Source organism: Anabrus simplex, chromosome 4 (assembly GCF_040414725.1).
Source record: "Anabrus simplex isolate iqAnaSimp1 chromosome 4, ASM4041472v1, whole genome shotgun sequence".
Classification (NCBI taxonomy): Eukaryota; Metazoa; Arthropoda; class Insecta; order Orthoptera; family Tettigoniidae; genus Anabrus; species Anabrus simplex.
In genome coordinates this window covers 367,801,209-367,821,406 of record NC_090268.1, presented here as the reverse complement: position 1 = coordinate 367,821,406, position 20,198 = coordinate 367,801,209, and the positions used below count along the sequence as shown (strand labels likewise).

Sequence of the window (20,198 nt, the reverse complement as noted above, 5' to 3'; positions counted from 1 at the left end):
AGCACTTTACAAGAATTGAAAAGTGAAAAGTGCAAAGTTTGTTCATGGAACAGGCCCCAGCTCGAAGGCCTGTGGTTTACAAGGTTTCATGTTGTTGGCATGATGAATCCTTTTGGCTTTCTAGACCAGGGCCGCTATCTCACCATTAGATAACTTTTCAGTTGTAATCATGTAGGCTGAGTGGACCACAAACCAAAGATACAGGTAAAAATTCCTGACCTGGCCGGCAATCAAACTTGGGGCTTCCAGGCAAGAGGTAGGCACGCTACTCGTACACCACGGAGCTTGCCGTAGGACTCAAATGGTACTTCAAAATTTTCCTTAGTGACATGTAGGTCATAAAAGAGCTAATATCTTTTGAAATTTCAACCTGGTACGTCAAACTGTTTTAGAAAAATTATTTTTTTTGTTATTAGGTCTAACCCACATTTTTATTCCTTACGAGTGAACATTGGCAAAGGTTAAGTCTCAGATCATACTGAAACTTGGACAACACATTGAGGTACACATAAACAAATGTCAGCATCAATTTTGGGTGTCGACGTTCATTATGACGTTAACTAAAGGGGCCTAAAAGTTGCGACATTTCAAGTTCCGCGCGAACAGGTCTGGCCGATGCTAAACTGGCACACTGCCTTCTCTGTACCACACCTCTGTACCTCCTCCCCTCCCTCTTGGTTCGCCGCCGCACATTCCCCCCGCCCCCCTCGGCATGTGCCCATCTGCTTAGCTATCGAATGGGACCGGTGCTACACTTTGCGTACTCTATCAGCCTTCCTCATAGCTTTCCTTTGTAATTCCCACATTTTGTCACTTTACTTTTCCTGAAGAGTTTATGAAAACGTTTGTGATGATTCCTTAAGCGTAATGCCATTGAGCGTGTCAAAAATTATTTTTCATCTTCAAGCCAATCTCGGAAGTCACGGTGAAGAAGGTCTGCTGATCTTTCAGGAGCTGCAGCTTTATGATGCGATTGAGGGTGAGTGTTAAGCAGTCAACTGTTTTCAAATAGGTTTTGACGCACACGGCGTGATGTCACACTGCGTAACATAGGCTGTAATAAATAAATTGAAGCGTGGTCTTTTGCGCTGCGTGTGAAATTTTAGGTTTTAGTTTTCAGCACTGGATGGTCTGATATGTTGACACTGATAACTCTCTCGTTTGTTTTTTAAAACAAATATTTGTGTTTTCCGTTGTTTCTATCAAAGAATATATATATAACATGTATTTTAATTATATTTATTTTATTTTTCAGAGCTTACAAGTTACTGTCTTGAAGTTGACAGACTCTGTTTGGAGGATGTTAAAAGTTTGACGTACAGGTCTGATCAGTCGGAGGAAAACGAAAAGGATATTGACTATAGTGAGCCAGAATCGGGACAAAGACAAGGTAGTGCCAATTCAATAGACAACGCAGATTTACAGTACAAAACAAGAGCAATCGACTACTGGAGGAGTGGAAAACGGAAAAATCTGAAATTCACAACTGTGCAAAAGAAATTCCGTCGTTTGCATAGTGAGGCCCAGCTGTCCGCCTGGAAAAAAGTAGTGGATCGAGGAGGCTCTCTCCGAGACAAATTTGCTCTTATTGCGATGGATTGCAAAGAAAAATTTGATGCAGAGTACCGTACGTCCATCATCCGTGACATCACAATCAAACAATGGGCAATGCAAAGTGCCCGCTCTAGAGGGATCCATGACTTTAAAGCGTCCTCAGGCTGGTTGTACGACTTCAAAAAGAAATTTGGAATCACATCCCAAAAAATTACTAACGGGACAACAAAAAAACTTCATAGGGAAACTGACTTTATGGCGGAAGCCAAAAGTTTTGTGGAAAACGCAAGAGAGAAAATTCAGTTACATAGCCCATCACATGTTTTTAACAGTGATCAAAGCGGCTTTAATTTGCAAATGTACAACGGTAGAATGTTAGCACCCCGAGGAGAAACGTCGATTAGTACGATGGTCCCATCAGTTCCCTCTACTACGCACAGCTACACGATTATGCCTACTGTGTCAGCAGAAGGTGAGCTACTCTCCCCATTGCTAATAGTTTTAAAGGAAGGAGATGGTGTTTTTGGTTTCCTTGTTAAGAAAAGAATATTTTCACACAAAACTATTAATGTCGTGTGCACGACGTCTAGAAAGATGGGCAAAGCAGAAGTTCAGAGCTGGTATAATGACATCTTGAAACCAAATTTATCCGATGGACAAAACATTTCATTGTTGAATTCTTTCTGTGGCCACAATGGGCTTGTTCATGGCATGGAAGTAGAAGTTATGATAATTTCAGCTGGCGCTACAGCAGTTTGTCAGCCATTTGACGTGTATGGGTTTCGGATTTGGAAAACGTATACAAGATTAATTTATTCTGGGCTGCGATTTATGAATATCGGCATCGTGCTACACCACCGTAACACTATCTTAAAGTTGCAATCGCTGTTATATTTATTTCCAGCTGACATCTCCTAGATTCAAAAATATGTGGAAGTACTTATGATACCGCAGTGGATACCTTGATGAACATCGTGGACCGTTTGAACACCCGGTAGTGTATTCCTTTGACAGTGTTGGCTTGGTATATTCTTTGTGCCCGAATACAGGTTTCGTCAAATGTGCTTGGTGTACAAAGGACTCGTGTGTCAAACACTTCTACGAGGAACACCACTGTTGTAAAGCATACGTCCCGTGATAAAAGTATGGTGCTTGTTAATTGTGTTTTGTTTCAGTTTCCTTCTCATTTTTTAATGTTTCGAACAGACCAAAGATTGTTTTTGTTAACTAATAGTTATTGGCGGGGAGTTTACCTGCTGTAATATATACGTAGTTATTTAATGTGTTGTCTTGAAATTATTTGTTGTACCATTTCGTACAATAGCCATTTTCATTTTTACGTATGTAACTGCCATTGTACCCAGAAGACTAGTGTGATAGTTTAATATTTTACTCGTTGAATACATAGACCTTCGTCAGCAATAACGCAAAAGTACCTGTAAAGTAAGACTACAGGTCTGCCTGTGATTACTGTATATCTACATATATAGATGCACATCTTTTTTTATTTTTCAAGGCTTTTCTTATTACGTCAAAACTTCACTACATTCTTTGTCATCCTTGTGTCAAAGTTGTCTATGCATTAGATTGATTTATATTTGGCAACCATTGCTGCAAATGGAATGTGTTGTGTCTGTCACTCCAAAACATAATAAATTGTACAGTACAAGCACAAATAAAAACATTCTACCTATAATCCTTATACCAGAGTACACAGTACGGAAAATACCTATAGTTTCAAATTCAGAGTTTATAATTATTCTCCGTGATTTTGTTATGACACAATTGATAGCGTATACAAAGTGGGGGTGTGGGGGGACATAAAAAGATCTGGACTTGTAACCAGATTTTGGTATCCCGAGGTACCGAATCTCATTACATTCATTGACACGCAATTTCTTTAAATAAAAATATATTTAACGTAGTTTAAAGGTGGGTGATTTATTTAATGGTGGGTGATTTCATTTAATTAGTCCGGCTCCATGGCTAAATGGTTAGCGTGCTGGCCTTTGGTCACGAGGGTCCCGGGTTCAATTCCTGGCGGGGTCGGGAATTTTAACCATCATTGGTTAATTTCGCTGACATGGGGGCTGGGTGTATGTGTTGTCTTCATCATCATTTCATCCTCATCACGACGCGCAGGTCGCCTACGGGAGTCAAATCAAAAGACCTGCATCTGGCAAGCCGAACATGTCCTCGGACACTCCCGGCACTAAAAGCCATACTCCATTTCATTTCATTTAATTAATTTCATATTTATGTCCACTCTAAAGGACACTACCGACAGCTTTAAGGCGGTTTTAGAAGTAAATAATAATTTAAGCATAGGTCGTATGGGGTACGCCATCCCAAGTTTGACCACGCCGAGGGTGCTTAACTCGGGTTGTACCCACAAATGTGACAACTCATGGGAATTAACAGGAATGAAAGTATAAAATTTGAATAGTTTAGTTTAGTTTATTTATCATCATTATGTGTGAAATGGAACGTTATTTAAAGTATTTCAATAATTATAGTATAAAAAGAAGCAAGGCATAGCGCCGATCCCGTTCAACAGCTAAGCAGACGGACAGGCGCTGGAAGAAGGGAAATGTGCTGTGGCGAACCAGTAGGAGGGGGGAGGGGAGAAGGTGCAGAGGTGTGGCACGAGGCAGGTAGTGTGCTGGCTTAGCATTGGCCAGCAGGTATTCATCGCTGTTCGCGCGTAACTTGAAATGTCACAACTTTTAGGCCCCCTTAGTTAACGCCGTAATGAACGTCGGCACCCAAAATTGATGCCAACATCTTTTTACGCGTACCTCATTTTCCAAGTTTCATCACGATCAGAGACTTGACCATAGCCAGTGTTCCCTCGTTAGTGGTAGAATATTTTAAGGTAATCTCTTATTTAATATCTAAGACAGAAGAGCGATCGTCACATGAAATTTCTATCTCGGATGTCAAACAATTTCGTTGGAATGAACAGTTTGGTTTCTGAGCTAATGCCTGTTTAAACCCCTTAGGGGTGAAATATTTAAAAATGTTTCTTAAGTTATATACCGAAAATTCCTACATATTTCTTTTCCGGATTTAGCAGTGTGCAGATAATAAACTCGTTCCTCATCTCAAATGGTAGAGAGCTCTTCATGCACACCCCCAATGTAGGTGAGCTGCACGTGTCATTTTATCCACATACGAGCCCTCGTGCCATTCTTAAATTTCTGGCATTGCCTGGAATTGAACCCCGGCCTCTGAGGATGGCAGCTAATGGTGCTAACCATTACGCTTTGGAGGCAGACAGTTACACAGTATATTCTTCGCTGTTGATGATGGAGAGATGGCAAGGGTTCTACCATGTCAGAAATGAGAGCATCAAATTGGGCTTGCAAGATCAACGTGGAGAACGTTATGATGACAGTTGATAGGGCTGGCAAATTAACTAAAATAGTCTCTCAGAGAAATGGCAATTGTTTCTTAAATTTTGAACCTTGGAGCAAGAATAACTAACACTAACAATTTAATCGCTGATTTTCTATTGGGTGAGTCACAAAAATGGCAAAATTGAGTTAGGCACGGTTTCATGTACAATACACACCTTTGTGTAATTTGATGTTGTAAGGGCCTGCACTACAACAGCCAGATAAAAAGTTCGGTTTAAATTTATATGGTGGTTTGCACATTTATCTGGAAGTTCGGTTGAAAATGCGCACTACGACTTTCGTGTATGTGCAGTCTGGGAGAATATTCTCGAGGTTAGCTATGCCGAAGTTGTAGAGGCAGTTAACGTTCTTATCTGGGACTTTGCTCCTATCGGGGCGCTATTGTAAGAATCAAGATGGCTACACATCAAGATGAATCTACATCTGCATGATGCTGTACGAAATTAAGTTGTTACAATGTAATCTATGTATATATTTACCAGCTACCACAGAATTCTTAAAGATTTCCCAAGCTAGCAAGTTGTTGCTACTGACTATATGAGTTCCACACAAGCAAGTTAATAGTAAGTTTCATGGGTAGCGGTGGTCGTTAGGGCAACAGCGTTTGCTGCTATGCACTTCTTCGTGGGTTCGAGTCCCAGTAGTCTTAACATTTTTATTTTTTATTTTTACCTTCTAAATGTTAGTCGGTAGGGTACTAGAGGTGATGGTACACATTTCCTATTCATTAGAATGCGTGTCAAAAGCTTGGGTTGCCGGGCTGAGTGGCTCAGAAGGTTAAGGCGCTGGCCTTCTAACCCCAACTTGGCAGGTTCGATCCTGGCTCAGTCCGGTGGTATTTGAAGGTGCTCAAATACGACAGCCCCGTGTTGGTAGATTTACTAGCACGTAAAAGAACTCCTGCGGGACTAAATTCCGGCACCTCGGCGTCTCCGAAGACCTTAAAAAGTAGTTAGTGGGACGTAAAGCAAATAACATTATTATTATTAAAAAGCGTGGGTTCTATTCCAAATTTATCCGCGACTCACGTATGGAGTAAAGATATATGACGTTGTTCATGGCGATTCATCCATCGAATGAGGATGTTACGGAGGTTATATTTCTTGGACTTCATAACAACTTGCTACTAAGTATTTACACTAAACTGAGATAAATGCTTGCCATTTACTATTCTCACATTGTATTGAAAATAAACTAACTACTTATTCAATGAGCAAACAATAAATTGAATTAATAATAAAATTAATGATCCTACGCTTCATCAGTGGCATTAATTATGAATATAAACTTTACTTTCGCCGTAACACACTGAACCGTATCCCCTGTCATAAAAGTGGGCTAGCTACAGCGGAAAGAACGCGTGGAATGGTTCGATGTGTTTGGGAGAAAATAAATCAAGCAATAATATGAATCGTACTGAATTAGTACCTGGACAGGATCTACGGTCATTATTGTAGTGAATAAGAACAAACAAAAAAAAAAGCAAAGATGAATTTATTCAATAAAACATAGATATCATTCATACTAAATGTCACAAATAAAGAAAAATTAAACGAACCGATGACCTCTCTGGGCCAAAGAAAACCTGTGCCGAGACATTATTTGAAAAATACAACAAGTGAATCAAATTTACATAAATCGGGTTATGACCCGAGGAACAAATATTTATGATCACAGGGGAAATGTACGTGGATACGTGTTACATTCGAGTGGTTTGTCGCCGCCGCTAAACTTTCTAATTTCATGTCTAAAGTTCGCAATACTAAAATTGTCCAAGAAAATGCTGTGTTCTCAGAAAATACACTATTAGGCAAATACACATTAACTTGATATAAACACGGTCCGATGCAAATATATTCGGACACTGGGATAAATAAACCTCTTGTTCAAGCCATCCTACTCTCCCTTCCAAAAGAAAAATACAGACTCTAAATATGGCCCGAGCCATATGAGAATGGTTAAGAAACCTTACAACCCAGCTATTAGCTTACGAGCTAAAATAGACGCACATTTAAACAACGTTGGTTAAGCAAAATAAACAATAAAACACTGGTCACAACACCATCAGAAAAACATATGCACACACACACGCACGCACACACACACACACACACGGGAAAAATGGGATATCGATCTGAGTTCAGCTCCGATATGTGGGCGTAGACCAATAGCGCCTGGCCCGGCACAGTACTTCCGACTTGCACCCTCACTGAAAGGAATGCATACAGCTGTGACACACAAACCAAAACACGACGGGCTAGCAAGGGGCTGCAGGTTTCTTAGAATTGTTCTAACAGGCTGGACTCAGTGGACGCTGCCAGCTAAGGCCTTCATTCACTCACGGCTGGCGGATCCCAGCCAGCTTGGCTTGCCTGGCTTAGGTCTCCCTACCCGAGACAGGGATCCCTTCTCACAATAACAAGCTCGGCTCTTAATTAGCCCACATTACCAGCCGGCGAATTCACATATGATAATGCCTCGATCCCAGCAAATACATAGGGCTACTGCCTATCACCTAATATACACATATCTGGCCTCAATAGCCATTTCGAGCTACACGAGCTCTTTACGCAACGTAACATGGGTTCGACCCCCACTTAATTCAACACAGATGGGCGCTCAGGCCTCTTGGCTTCAATCCCTAGGTAAACTCTCCTAGTTTTGTCCCTTCGTTATGCATATATCAGCATCCTCTAGCCTCACAACTTGCGTCACATAAGCCCGACCCGTATAAATTCCAAATCTGCTTTCCCTGCATATCTAAAGATCTTAATTCGCTCGACGGTGTCCACAGCTCTGTCGCACGTCATAAATGGTACCTGAAATGCATGCTACGTGCAGAGATGACAATAAATAAAGGATAAAGAAAAATCCTACTCTAATCCTGATAACATAACCCTCGCTCCCATGCGACATTTAAGGCTTAAGGCCTAAGAATTCTGTGAGGACGCTATCCAATAAATCTCGCATAAAATAAAAAGTACACAGACAGAAACACGTAACCAGAAAATAAAAATCATACAACACTAACTATAACCTAATTCTTCCCGTTAATTCCAACTATCTATATAACACACTCACGTCCCAAGCTAATACATGCTATAGCTTATGAACACATTTACTTTACTGAAGTTAAATCAAGACATACGCCTCACAGGCTGACTTTAAATATGCACAAATATTTACATAGAAATCTAATTTGCCTATAGTATATCTATCTGATAACTACAACATGCTAATAGACATTAGAAAGCTTAGCTTTGACGACAGGAACCAGCAACGGCGGTCACATGACCGCTGGTGTCATTCAGGCCTTAGCCTGACATCTCAGCGATCTCCAGGAATCGAAGCCTCGTCCTCTCGAGTCCAAAGACGGCCATGATTCTCCAGTAGGCTTCGGTATCCTCCAATATAGTTGTTGTAGAAGTCTTCTTCTTCGCAGTTTCTTTATGCAACGAGCACATGGGATCCACCCCTAATGATTAGGTTGCAATTAGGCAACAACCTGTGCAACAGAGTTACAGTTAAATAAATGCACCATTAGATTACGGGAGCCAATCCCGGGCAGTTTCCTGTCCTTCACAACGGCAATATAAAAGACGGTACACACACGACATACGCGTATTCCGCGCCCTCGTCCCGATCACTCGTTGCTAACGTCAACAAAGTACATACGTGAGACGCCTCAAATATAACGAGCACTCACAGTCTGAAATTAGCAACGTATACAGTCATTCACCAGCCCGCACTCTGGCGACTACTCAAATACGAATATATTTAGACATAATTAAAACAAACAGAGCTTCTAACATGGTGCGGCTTCCCCTTTCCAAGTTCCTTTTCAACCACCTTCCTCCGCCCTGCCAAAGAACTTCGCCCCGTAAATACTGGCCTTCCGGTCCCACAACCAAAACAGGTTCAAACCAGGCTCTCGGTTTGAACATAATATACATGAAACAGGCATAATTATACAATGTTATTATTCACAGGCATATGACAATTCAAGTCTCGTTTTCTCATACGAACAGACTGTGGAATATGGCTCCGTGACGGATATCTTCTGACAGATTCCAATGAAATTTTATACCAGGTTGGGTCAAGTTGTCTCCATTTCGCTTGCAGTTTGCCAGCTCCGGAAGATCGGTTATCCCCACTCCAGCACGTGGTTGGTTGACAATGTTAACCAGCGGACAGAATCTCCGCGCCTACACGTCCTACAGTTTCGTTCAGACTCGAAAAATGTCCGTCTATCCATGGCTTGGTACCGACTTCGCTCTAACTAGGCGCAGTATAGCTTCCTAACAGCCATTGTCCTACTACATGCAATAATCAGGTTTTTTAATGAACCCTGTGTGTTACTCATGATAATATGTGGCATATGGCGATATGTTACAACACGTCCTCATAACTAGTACAAGACAAAAAAAGATACATAACCTGAATCTTAACTTTTGTGTCCAGGTTACATTTTCAGTCTTTTTATTTTCTACAACAGTCAATTTTAACACTTCTTTGTATGTGAAGATTTCAGTCCTAATTCTGTTTTTTACCTGAACTTCCACAGTATGGCTTAATAAGAGTCTCTTCGGACGACGTTTTCAACATTGCTTCTTGGTGACTTACGTACTGTAAGGAAATTTGCATATCTTTAGAACAGCAGCGACCAGGACAAAAGACGGATCCTTCAGACAGCTTTTCTATTGCGTCCAGTAAATATCTATTACTCAGAGAACTCAGGTTTTGTTCGAGCCTCCGAAAGGATTCATGGTTTATTAGCCTGGTCCTATCAGCTGCAGAAAGCAGTCTCAATACCAGAGCGTTTCGTCTTCACCAAACCTTACTCCGATGAAGTGCTGATCAATGAAAAGAAGATAAACGGCATGCACAAAGTATTACAGTGCATTTCAGACACCCTTCACACCTTATACAATATAATAGTTTCCTGGAAGACCACAACAATGAGGACATTGAAGGACAATGAATGACACAGAGTATTGTTGGTCCTATTCTTTATGTGAATGTAAACGTTCAAATTTGGATTAGTAAAAGAATTTTAATATCAGATTTCATGGATTTCTAGTGTAGGTAGTAAGTTTATTTTTGTTAAGGGTATAAGTCCGCGATGTCTAAGGGGTTCCTTTTAGGAAAATACAAATGCCTAGACATTCTTTTCATGATCATCAAATGACCTTTACGAAGTACTTGCTCTAGGCAAAGCAAAGTCACAATGATGTTTTTGGGTTTTTATCAAAGTTTTTTTAAAGGACTTATGCCCTTTAGAAAATAACTAATTCAGTTGTGCTATAGAAATCAGGAGGAGGATTGCCATGACCATGAATGTCATGACTCACCCATATCATATTTGGAAGGATCTCTCCATTTCCCTAAATCTTAAAATGAGACTAGTCCAGACTCTTTTCAGTCTACATCTACAGTGCTTAAACCTGGATCCTGCGAGTTGGAGATTTGAGTAAGATCAACTCCTTTGAAGTGTGGTGCTAGAGAATAATGCTTAGCATACCGCGGACAGAATTTCGCTCAGAGTCCATCATGAAGGAGCCGAACATCATCCTAAGGATTGAGAGAATGATAGAGATTGTCTTTCTCTACTCAACTAACAACTTTAAGGTGGTTTAGATCAGCCGAGCAGAAATGCTAATTAACCCTTTATGAATGAGCATATCGGAATATGTAGCACAATTAAACCCGCATCAAGTGCCCCAGGCTCCCAGACACTCCTGGTAAGAAGACCAACCCTTCTAATATACAAGGATTAGCTTACTCTTAGGGTAAACAAAATGTAAAGAGAAAGAAGAGAGGGCAACTGTGTATGAATTCAGATTGAAGGCCAGGATGCAGGCAGTTTATAAAACTACAAACTGATAAAATTGAAGTCAAATGATTGATCTGATATTATTAAGAAAAAAAAAAAAAAACCACTCTCATAAACATTGCTCTCAATGTCAAAAAGTAAATGCCAATTGATCAGCAAATCTTGTTGATAAGACCTCTGGTGCAAAGGAGAGATATACAAGGTTTTCTCTTATAAACTCAGACCATCCAGTGGCAATTTGACTCTCTGAGATTTAAGCAGCTGTACGGGGGGTGCATGCATAGTTCTTGATGTTGTAAGGAGCGTGCACGTGTTCGACCTAGCATCAATAGCCAGTCTGAATCTCAGCTGTTAACATGGTGAGACAGTTGTTATTGCAACACCGTATTTTTGTATGTAAAAGTTATTTTAAGTAAGAGTTGGTTTGACGGGTACACGACGCATTTGTTCAGCAATTTCCTGGTGAAGTGTCACCTTCACAAGCACAGATTTACATAATTTGAAATAAATTTGAAACTACTGGCTCAGTGCTTAATAAAAAACATGCATGCACATGAACAGTTTTGACAGAGGAAATGCTAGATGACACTGGTGTGAATCTTGAATGGGCACCGGATAAATCACAACAAGTAAGGGTTTCGGTTTCTTCTGCACAAGGAGCTACAAAGCTGTTGCACATCAAACCGTACAGGTTTTACACGGGCCAGTTGTTTAAGGGAAGTTAGGACTGAATTTATAAAAATAGTAATTATTAATGAAATTAAATGAAATTTGGCTTGTGGTCTCCTAATGGTGAAATAAGGCTATATACCAACTTTCAGGGAAATAGCAACAGAACTTTCTGAGAAATTAACACTTACAATTTAAAATAAAATAAAAATCGATAAGCATAAAAAATGCTCCAGCTGAACAGTTACTTCAGATATCACATTCAAAACTGGTGTACAGGCACTTCAAGGTATGGAAAGAATTTTAACAGAGAGAAAGTCTGCATATAGTCCACGAATGTGAGAAAAAAATGTGTTTTATGTGTTTATGTTTTTCTCAAATTATGCTAAAAAGTACCCTTTTGAAGGCTACTATCTTTTAAAGTATCAACATTATAAAAAATTCCTTCTGTTAATATCAAGACAATACAGGTGTCAACAACCCATGAAATTCTCATGGAATTTGAAACCAAATTGGTTCAGCTGGAATATTTTAAATACCTGAAAATGTATATATGAACAAAACACATTTTCGTAAGTAAAAGCTAGTGGATGAACCGGACATTTAAATGTCATGCTAGTACTTTAAAAATGGCAGAACCTGAAAAATACCACTGACAAATGATCCGCAGTAGTCCGGCGTACAATAATATGCACAAATTGAAAAATCGATAATTTTTACTTTTTTCACCAAAAACTCAGTCCCAGCCTCCTGTAAAACCTGCTGATTCAGCCACAAGAGTAAGATATTGTGAGTGGTATTTTGGATCGTTGATTATTTGACCCACAGCTTGTGTTCTTTTCGGATGAGGCCTGGTTTCATCTTACTGGTCGTGTGAACGGTCATAACTCTCGCTTTTGGTGTGCAGATAATCCTAATTGTGTTTATGAAGTCCCTCATTATGAAGGATGGCACTTCCAACATCTTTCATAAAGTAAGATTTCATTTAAGATTGTATACACACTTAAAGCAGGGCAGCCGCGCATAACGTAAGTTGGGCTGAGACAGCTGCTGTAGCGCAGAGTACCAACACTATGCACTTGGTCTGGGTTTATAGGAGAGACCCTGTAGATGGGATTACTTGCCTGGCATTGAGACGGATGTTTTTACTGGCTCTGATTAGCTTTGAGAGATTTTAAATTAATAATTCAATTATATTTAATATGTTTGACCGAGCGCATTGGCTGTGCGATTAGGGTTGCGTAGCTGTGAGCTTGCATTCGGGGGAGAGTATGTTTGAATCCCTCCGTCAGTGGCCAGGTGGTTTTCTGAGGTTTTCCATTTTCACACTGGCTGTATCTTAATTAAGGGCGCAGCTGCTTCCTTCCCAAACCTAGCCCTTTCCCATCCTTGCATTGCAGGAAACCTAATGTGTTTGTGCAATGTTAAAATGCTAGAGAGAAAAAAATAAATATGCATGGTAGTTAAATTAGTAAGAGTGGTACGGTACTTGTTAGTATATATTGCTACAAATGATTTTCTTATTTGTATTTAAGTTTTTGTGAAGGTAGGGTTCAAATGTCTTCATTTATAAGTTCATTTATACATAATGGGTTTTTTTTAAAGTTTGTTAAAATGAAGAAGTATACAGTAATAATCTCATTCCTACAAATTTTCCAAAAATTAGAAAAAATTGGCAAATCTCAATTGCCAGTATGCCAATAAATCTAACTGTAGCAGTGTGACCCATCATACTCTGCATGAAGAGATACAATTAATATCACTGAATCATTTATGTACTACTCATTGTATGTATTCCCTTTTTACATAAATTTGTTGCAAATGTCTTTTCAATTTCTTCTTACAGTTAAAAAGCCTGATGAACAAAAGGAGAGAAAAGAAAAGTCTGAGAAAAATGAGATGAAAACAGACACACCAGTGAAGACTGATGAATTTCTTCAGGAAGTTGAGAAAGTGGTAGTAAAAGAGGAGATGTTGACAGAAGTAAAGGAAGAGGTACAAGATGAAATAGGTATAGGAATGACTGACAGCATAAATGACAGTTTAGTAAATGATACTTACGAAAATACTTCTGTTGATATTAGCAGTTCTAGGATCAAGAGTGAAGAGGATACAGAGGATGAGGTCCCTCTGGTAAGAACTGATTTTTTTCTTATATTTTTAAGACTATTTTTGTGTGTAGGCTGTTAGCTTCATTAGCATTACAGTTTTCTCCTGCTGCATGTTCACTCTTTGCTCTCTTTGTACTTAATCTTTATCTGGCTTCACATTCTTTCAACTCCGGAACCTTGTTTACTGGTTTTTCTTTGGACTGAAACGACTTTATAGGGATACAGTACTGTGACATGTATGGTAGAAATGAATAAACAGTAAAACCTCGTTAATTCAAAATCGTTGGGATGCAAAAATCAGACTTCGAATGACGCGATTTCGAATAAACCGTCATCTCATAATTCAGAAATGCTAACCCTTGACATGTCACAAAATATTATAAGACCCGTTAATGTGTGCAATTAACCTTGATTCACAGTTTATACCTTTCAAATGCCATGAAAAAATCTAATTCCAAAATGTATCCAACAGAATGCATTTACAGTATTCAAATAATGCACTTTGATAACTCGCTGGTAAACACAACCGCATGCAACGAAAGAAAAACGTATGATTCAAAGACGAGGAGAAATCTTAGCTGGGTTCCCTGTGCAAATGTTTTATTCATTGGATTGCTGTACTGTATGCATTTTAGATGCCTTGTACTTGCATGGAAAGTACCCAATGCCCTTAAAACATCGTGGCTATCTAACTTTCCTGTGACGAGGGGAGAGAGGAGGTCTCTCACTATCCTTGTATGATATCCCGCCATGGCAATCCTCTCGTAGTTGAGAAATGCCAACCCTTCTGTGTCATAAAGTATTCTAAGACCGATTAATGCATGCAGTCATCTTGATTCACAGTTTTAACCTTTCAAATGCCATTGGAAAAAAACACATTTTCAGAATGTATCCAACAAGGTGCATTTGCATTATTCAGATAATGCCCTTGGATAAATCACTGGCAAACATAACCTCACACAACGAAGGAAAGAAAAAACAAGAAAACACTATTCAAAGAAGAGAACAAATTATGCTGGGTCCCCTGTGCAAGTGCTTTACTCTTTGGATTACTGTACTGTTTACATTTTTAGATGCCTTGTACTTGCACGGAAAGTGCCCGATGCCCTTAATCTATCATGGCTTTTTAAACTTTCCTATGACGAGGGGAGGAAGTCTCTCACTTCTGTCTGCATTGCAACACAGTGCAGTGACCCCACCCTTGTATGGTTTTCCTGCCTGGCACTTCTCTCCTTTAAAACCATAAGTCCAGTTGGGCTCGGCATTAAAAAAAAGCACTGAGCTCGATAGCTGCAGCCGCTTAAGTGCGGCAAGTGTCCAGTAATCGGGAGATAGTGGGTTCGAGCTCCACTGTCGGCAGCCCTGAAGATGGGTTTCCGTGTTTTCCCATTTACACCCCAGGCAAATGCCGGGGCTGTACCTTAATTAAGGCCACGGCCGCTTCCTTCCACTTCCTAGGCCTTTCCTCTCCCATCGTCGCCATAAGACATGTGTCGGTGCAACGTAAAACAAAATAGCAAAAAAAATATAAAAAAAGCAATGCAGTTTCATCGGCATTGACAGTATTGTTCGGTGTGTACGAACTAATTATGAGCCACGCTAAGTGCGGAAAGCTACCTCAGCACGTTCCGGAAGACGCACTCTATCGTGACGCGGTGAAATTTTGATTTTAAATTACTCCGTAAAAGAATTCTTTAAAATGTCAGGGCAGTTTTGAATTAAAAGTCTGAATTTTGGTAATGGGACTAAAATTCTTCTTCGAATTACGAATTATCCGTATTTCGAATTAAACAATTTTAGTAACATGCAAAACCTTACCTCATGTTTCTGGGAACGAGAGCTTCTTCGAATTAGATGGGATTTTGATTTGACCGATTTCGAATTGTCGAGGTTCTACTGTATATATGTGTCCTTTTTAAATAGTGACCTCATACTTGGATTTTATATGAGACTGGGCACATAGTGGCCAGTGTAGGATTCAGTTGAATTTCTGTCTCTTGTTTGTTACTGCATTATGGGAAATCAGATGTTTGAATTTTCATCAAACTTTGTTTTTAAGTTGAGTAAGAGTGATTGGAATCTTGGCTAATTTTGTGATTCATGTTGACACTAGAACTGACGGAATATATCATACACCTAGAACTGCCAATGCGGTCATTTTAATCACTATTGAAATTGATTATATCTTCGTTCTCAGTATGCGTAGTTACTCATATAATTTTGCCTCACCAAGTTTAGTCTTTCCCAAGTCTTCTGGAGTCCACTCTGTGATGTCATCAGTACCTAGTAATGTATAAGCTGGCCCTGGAAGGATTTTATATTGGTTGGCACATCCCCTTGGATACCATGCTTTTAGGGTTACAGTTTCTATGGCTATAATAGAATAATTAAAAACTTGTCAGTACTCAGCACAGGTGAGGCATGATTACAATTTGAATATGGTATAAACCAAGAAATTTCAAAGTTGTTTTGCTGATTGTTAATAATAATTGTTACGGGGATACCCGTGGAGCAGCAAGAGGTTAAAGAAGGTGCCGGGGTGAATGGGTCCAACTCCAATATCAAAATTAATTTAAAACTTAAACTGAAGGTTATATTTTCAGAACTTCAAACTTAACCATTTTTTCATGACAATATTACAGGTACAAGTAGCAATCATTAAACAAGATTGGGAAAATTCCAAGATTCAGAATCTTAATACTTTGGGCCTTAAGCCACCAGTTTTACAATTCCGGAGATACTGGATTCAGTTTACACAAAAGGGAACCATTAAGTCAAGGGCAGAAATCCCCCAAATCAAGAGCACTTGCTCCCAAAATTACAATATCTAGCCTTCCAAAGGCACTCTTTAATCTTACAAAAACTTTGAAAAAGAGCAAACAGGCTCTCAGTATCTTCTAGTGTATTCAAGGCAATATCAGAAAATTACAATCACTCGCACAACTTACAAATTGAAAGATAATGTTATACAGGGGTATCTAGTACCCAACCTACAGGGCCTTGACGAAAAAGATCAGGTTATATAAACGACCCGATCACAAACTAAGTGGAGGCGTACACTGCACTCCCAGATAATGAAACATTAAAACCTATAGGGCTCTCGGCCGATGAAGCAGGGGCTAATCCCAAACTACTTGAGGTGGCACGGATGGAAATAACTTTAATACATTACAGAAACGAAAGGTTGTGAAAACGTAGTCACCTCAAACCAAGATGAAAGGGGAGCTCGAGAGGGTACATCACTCTCTATCCCCAGTTTACAGTTAAAGATTTTATGAAGGTTTTTACATTAGCCGGAAGAAAGTTACATTTTGGAAAAGCTTGTTACAACATTTTAGAAAAGCTTGTTACATCACTAAAGAGTCGGACCTTTCCTTCGGGTTAAACTGCGGAGGTAGCAAGAAAGAAAGAAAGAAAGAAGTTATGTGGCCATTACCTTGTAGATGTTCTGTTGACCGATGAAAGAGGCCTCCCGCTTTGACACACACACTCGGTGAGATGACGATCAATAGGGATGTAGGCAGAGAAAGTTCGCGCCAGATAGCGCTCGTGTACTACTGGGTAAGCGCAAGGCGATTGTCTTATGTTTCTCCTAGTCAGTTGCGAGTAATGTATAGAATGTGACTGAGTTTTCTGAGCTCAAGCCGATTGTATCTTCTCTAATTTTACTCCAAGACTATATTAATTAATTGTATAGGTATATCCCCTAGTATATTACGGACAATTTTCAGCATTTAAGCCTTAAACAGTTGTAATATGAGCTACGGACCAGAAACGCTAAAACTAGTGGGAGGAAGAAAGAATTAGTACAGCGGTAATTAGAAAATTCTAACACGCTTTATTATCCAAATAATGAATAGGAGTCAGCATGCCTTTTCCTAAAGATTACAATTACTTGAGCATTGTACATTGATAAATATATAAATGTACCTGCACAAGACAAATCATAAATAGATATTTAAACACGCACTTGCTCCCCTTGCTTATAAACTTTGGTTCATGTATTTTTGTAAAGGTTGATGGCTTACATGAAACTGCAGATACAGCCTTTGTCCACCACCAAAAGCATGTGAATATTCTTGAGTTTCCCATTGCCGGTTCCTTTGAATATTTTACCATCAGCCATAAGGTGAAGGTCACTATCACAAGTTTGCATCTGATGGATGATTTAGTATTTAGAAAATCGGAAATAGATGGAGCACGTTTCCAACTACAAATCATTTTGTTATGCTGGATACAGAATTTTCAGTGAAAAGTTTGTTTTGTTTATAAAAGGTTAATTTCAATCGGGTGAAATTCTAAAATGCAGTGCTGTGAAATCAGAGTACACAATTAAGACCTATAATGTGAAGCTTATTTTAAGGGTACCTGGTGACATTATAGGAGGGGAATGTGAACGTTTTGCTGGAGCAGGCCCCAAAGCATGTTGTAAGCATATTGCTGCTGTAAGGTACGCATTAGAGCACTTCCCCCAAGACTGGTATTATTCAGTGTTCAGAAACATGCAGCCAAAATTTATAAACTTTTCAGCATCCCCTTACCAAATGGTTAAGGCCAGTTAGCCCTATGAAAGAGGAATACTTGCCTTTGGAACAAGTTTCGCTATTACAATCTCAGTTGCACCAGTTATAACTCTAGTTGAGGGGTATTTCTGTCTAAAAGCAAGGGGGCTGTTTTCAAGAACATTTTCTCTATCAGGCCAAATGTTCAACTCTTTAAATTGGCAGTACATGAACATAATCCAAACATTAAATATTCTCCCAACAGTAGTTTTATGGATTCCGAAGTTAAGGCCTAGTTCTTTGTCAGATTTGTTGGTCCTTAACTTCATAACTGTCAAGAAGAAACACAGTCTGGGTTCAAGAGGGAGTATCTGTAAATTACATCTGTTTTCTCCCAGAACAGCAAACACCAAATTACAATGTTGGACGTCTACAAACCCTGTATAAAGCAATATGGCATCAGGATTACGCATTGTTTGCTCAACAACCAAATTACTTGTAGTATCTTTTGAGTGCTGATGTCTTTGAAAATGGGAGTCAAATGTAAAATTTACTTCTTCGGTTATATTCACGATTTCTTCCCGTACGGTTACTTCAAAGAAGGTGATTTCTGCATATTCCGATATTGTAGGCTTATCGTGGTAATCCGGCAATTTTCTGGTGTATGACCTCTTCCTTGTTTTTGTTGTGTTCGTGGTCCATGGAAAAAGCGATGGAACAGCGCCCGGTTTTAATCTTGCTCTCTCACCTTTAAGTACAAACTCATAAATTCAGTGGTTGTTATCAAAATGCCTAATCAGTTTATAGTTAGAAAATATGAATTATTTGCCTTCGTAAATAGCACCTACCCAACAAAGTTTTTGTGAAGTCACCGGGTTGAAAATAATGGGAACACACTTTAATTTTTAATATTTTCGGTCAGATTCTTCTCACCGAAATTTTTCCTTCTAATAGTATGTAACCATTTCTTCCTCATTTCTTTATTTTGTGGAACCTGGTGAAATGAAAATGGGCTTCCTTGATTTTTTGAAAGAGGAACACTGCAATAGCTCGGCATAGTCACGAAAATAACATTTAAGCAACTTAAATTCGTGGATATTTAGCGGCATGAGAGCACAGGAGACAAATGAAAGGCGCATTGCGCTTACCCAGTACAACAGCAGTGCGCTCTTTCGGTGCTAGTTCTATACATCCGTATTGGCCAAGAAACATGAAAAGCCGCAGTTTATAAACCCTCAGGGAAGGTTCGAGATCATTCAAGACTAAACCAGTCACACCCTCTCAATTTTATTGGTTAAATTGAAAAGAAAACTCAAAAATCGAACAAGAAGCCTTTGGTAGGTGGAAAATAAATTACAGAAATTATTGGTTGGCTAGATTCAAAACTGGCGGAAAGAAAAAGGAAATATTGCTAATCCAAAAATAAATGAACATCATTCAGTTACAAAAACCTAGAAATACAAAACTTCTTTAAATTATAACTTCTTACACCTCGCACCAGGGTGCATGATCGTAGTTTTTAGTAATGTCATCTGTGGAAGAATGTCCAAACTTCTTGATGAATGGCAAACAAAACAAGGATAAATTCACTCAGTTTAGGGAACTGCACAACAACAAAATTACATCATATTTCTGTGGTGACATCTTCTGAGTAAAGTTCTAAGTTGGTGTAGTTTCAGTTTCACTGTTTTACCAATAGAGGAGTTCATTTGGGCGCTGAATTTGAATGCGCGGCTTTGGGGTGTACCTCCCAGTACAATAATAATAAAAATACGTGTCATCCTGAGGTGGTGCAGTTCTTTCAGGCACACTCCCAATGGAGGTAAGCTCTATATACTATTTTAAACACATGCCAATCTTCCAGCCATTATTACGGTATAACCTCAAATTTTGTGCACTGAACCCATGACTTCTAGGCTATAAAAAGCTATGAGTTGTACATGTAAACATTCTACACTGTTCTTTAACAAACTTATGAATGTATTTGAGTTATACTGGCTATTTTCTTTGGAAGGCTGTATTTCTAAATGTAAAAAGTCAATAAATTGTGAACACAACTTTTAGGCCTACATTTAAAGGAAATATAATCAGTTGTAGATACTCATATCAC

At 39.2% G+C, this 20,198-nt stretch overlaps 1 protein-coding gene across 1 annotated transcript in view; it reads left to right on the top strand.

Moving 5' to 3' along the window:
* Positions 1 to 20,198, top strand: part of Top1 (topoisomerase 1) — a 296,538-nt gene that overhangs the window by 69,313 nt on the left and 207,027 nt on the right. The window contains exon 6 of the mRNA XM_067145807.2: positions 13,322 to 13,608. Coding sequence (XP_067001908.1) covers positions 13,322 to 13,608 — 287 coding nt within the window. The remainder of the gene's footprint in view (positions 1 to 13,321; positions 13,609 to 20,198) is intronic.